Source organism: Tupaia chinensis, unplaced genomic scaffold, assembly GCF_000334495.1.
Source record: "Tupaia chinensis unplaced genomic scaffold, TupChi_1.0 Scaffold000377_5, whole genome shotgun sequence".
Lineage (NCBI taxonomy): Eukaryota > Metazoa > Chordata > Mammalia > Scandentia > Tupaiidae > Tupaia > Tupaia belangeri.
The window spans coordinates 2,057,233-2,059,622 of record NW_006159879.1 but is presented as its reverse complement, the minus strand read 5'-3'; the positions used below and the strand labels follow the sequence as shown (position 1 = coordinate 2,059,622).

At 63.1% G+C, this 2,390-nt stretch overlaps 1 protein-coding gene across 1 annotated transcript in view; it reads left to right on the top strand.

Moving 5' to 3' along the window:
• TPO (thyroid peroxidase) overlaps positions 1-2,390 on the top strand; it is a 44,710-nt gene that overhangs the window by 13,923 nt on the left and 28,397 nt on the right. The window contains exon 4 of the mRNA XM_006153526.2: positions 822-972. Coding sequence (XP_006153588.1) covers positions 822-972 — 151 coding nt within the window. The remainder of the gene's footprint in view (positions 1-821; positions 973-2,390) is intronic.

The following is a 2,390-nucleotide window of genomic DNA, read 5'->3' as shown; positions in this document are numbered from 1 at the left end:
CGCGGTCGACTACGTGGGAGTCCAGCGACATAGCCATTACGCTAACTGCTGGTTCCCTCTCTCTGTCTTTCTGGTGAGCGCATGCACCCTATAGCAAAAACCTCTCCCCACCCCCCCAAAAAAGAAAGGAAACAGAAATCAATAAGAAAAAAAATAGAGGGTTTAATAGAAGGACAGGCAAAAATGATCAGCAAACTTACCAAGGAAGAATTCTCCCTTTTTTTTTTAACTGGGGGTAAAGCAATCCCTATGCACTCCCCACTGCAGACTCGAGGGCCTCACCGCAGGGCCGTGGCACCTGCACGGTGCGGTGCATCAGCTCTGGTGCTGTGGAGCTGGGCGAGACTGAGAGGCGGGCCCTGGGGCACCTCCTGGGGCTCAGCACTGGGCAGTGCTATCTGGAGCCTCACAGGGAAAGGACAGTTCTAAATGCCCACGTTCCTTGCAGTAAGAGGTCAAGGGGATCAGACAGGAGCAAGAGAGTCAAAGGGAGAAGGCAGGCTCTTCTCGGAAGGACCTAGGCGGTCCATGAGCCCCAGTTTAGGTACTGACGCCACTTTTCTAAGCACATGCACTCGCCAGAGAGAGCCAGGATGGAGGGAGAGTGAGAAAGTACCCCTGGTGGGACGGCCACGTCGCAGTCCCTTCTCCTTCATTCTCCTCTTGGGATTTTGGCACGCACACACCTGGCAAGTGTTTCAAGGCCCCGGATCTGGGACTTGAACTGCATGGTCAGCCACGTGGGATCCAGAGCCTTAACCCCCACGCCACCGGCTAGCCCCAAGCCCGTAGGGAGCACAGTAGGACGCTCTCTGTCACAGACGCAGCACCATCAGGTGGCAGCTGTCTCCCGGGAGTCCTGAGCGCCATCGCCAACCTGTCTGGGTGCCTCCCTCTGCTGCTGCCTCCACGGTGCCCGGACACGTGCCCAGCCAGCAAATACAGACTCATCACGGGGGCTTGCAACAACAGGTACTGTGGGCCTGGTCTCCCGTGCGCGGGGTGTGCACGCAGGGGCCTCGGTGCAGGAGGCTCTGTGGGCCGTTCGTGAGCCCGTGCCCTCTGGACTCTGATCCACCATCCTTCCGCATGGTGGCTCGCCAGTTCCTGAGCACAGCAGGGCCCGCAGAGCAGCTGCCCCTCAGCCCTGCCCCAGGGAGAAGTGCTGCAAGGGCCACCCCCCTCCTCCCCTACCCTCACACAAATACCTGGAGGCTCCCTCCATGGCGACCGCCCGTGCTGGCCTGGCCTGGAAGTGCCCCTCCATGGTGCCCGCCCGCGCTGGCCCAGCCTGGAAGTGCCCCTCTGCCGGCCCGCTGTCTCCAGGCCTAGTCTGGAAGTGGCCCTCCATCCGCTCTGTCCCCTCCAGCACCACCACCATGGCTGAGCAAGGAGCGAGCCCTGCTGAGCCCTGGCCCCCAACCACACTGCCTCCCTCCCTCCCCAGGCTCCTGCTCCTCCTCCTGTTCCCTGGGCTCCCAAGTCCTCGGCCAGGTCTGCGGTGGCCTCCCAGGGCATGGGCGCTCACTGTGCCCCAGCTCAGGCCGCAGAGTGCCCTCAGGACTCCGAGCTCCCAGGAGCGGTGGCAGCAGGGTCCCGGCTAAGCTCCGTGGCAGCCCAGGAGGCCCTCCTTCCCAGGGCGTCTCTCGGTCTCAGTCTCTGGGGACCTTGTCATCCTCTCCTTCACGGTGCGCTTTAATGCCTGCCTGCCTGCCCCATCCTCACCAGGGACGTCTGCTCAGCCCTAGGCAGCAGGGACACATGGGGGACCAGGCGGCCGGGAGCACGGAGCGCGGCAGTCAGACGGGGTCTGCAGCCCTCCAGGCTGGGAGGGCTTCCCGGGAGAGGGGCTGCAGCCTGGGTTCCCAAGGGCCGAGGGGCGGGGCACTTGGAGGGCAGGGGCAGACTGTGGCTGGGGTCAGGAGAGATGGCAGGTCGTCCCTCCCTTCTGTGTCTGCTGAGACCCTGGGAGCCCCGTGTGGTGGCGTGAGCCCAGCCTGGGGAGGTCGGGGCGGCTGGGCTGTGGGTGCCGTCCTGGGAAAGTCGCGAGGGCACTGGCTTATCTCCCTGCCGCACTGACTCCGGTGGGCTGGACCCACCTGCTCTCCGGGAACACGGTCTCTGGGGGACCCCGCAGCTCCCTCAGAGCCGCAGTTGGAGGCGTGCCCTTCCTGGGTTCTGAGCCATAATTCTCCTTGGCATCCAGCAAGACATTCTGGAATAGAAGCCGGATTCTCACCTCAATGCCGGTCTCAGCTATAAGCTTTGACCCTCTGACTCCGGTCTCCCGCCTGCAAACGGCAAAGATGTCAGGGTTACTTGTGGGTTGGTCACGAGGCTGGAATGAGACCGGGAGCGGAGCGGCCCATGAGCTGGAGCAGTAGCGCCTG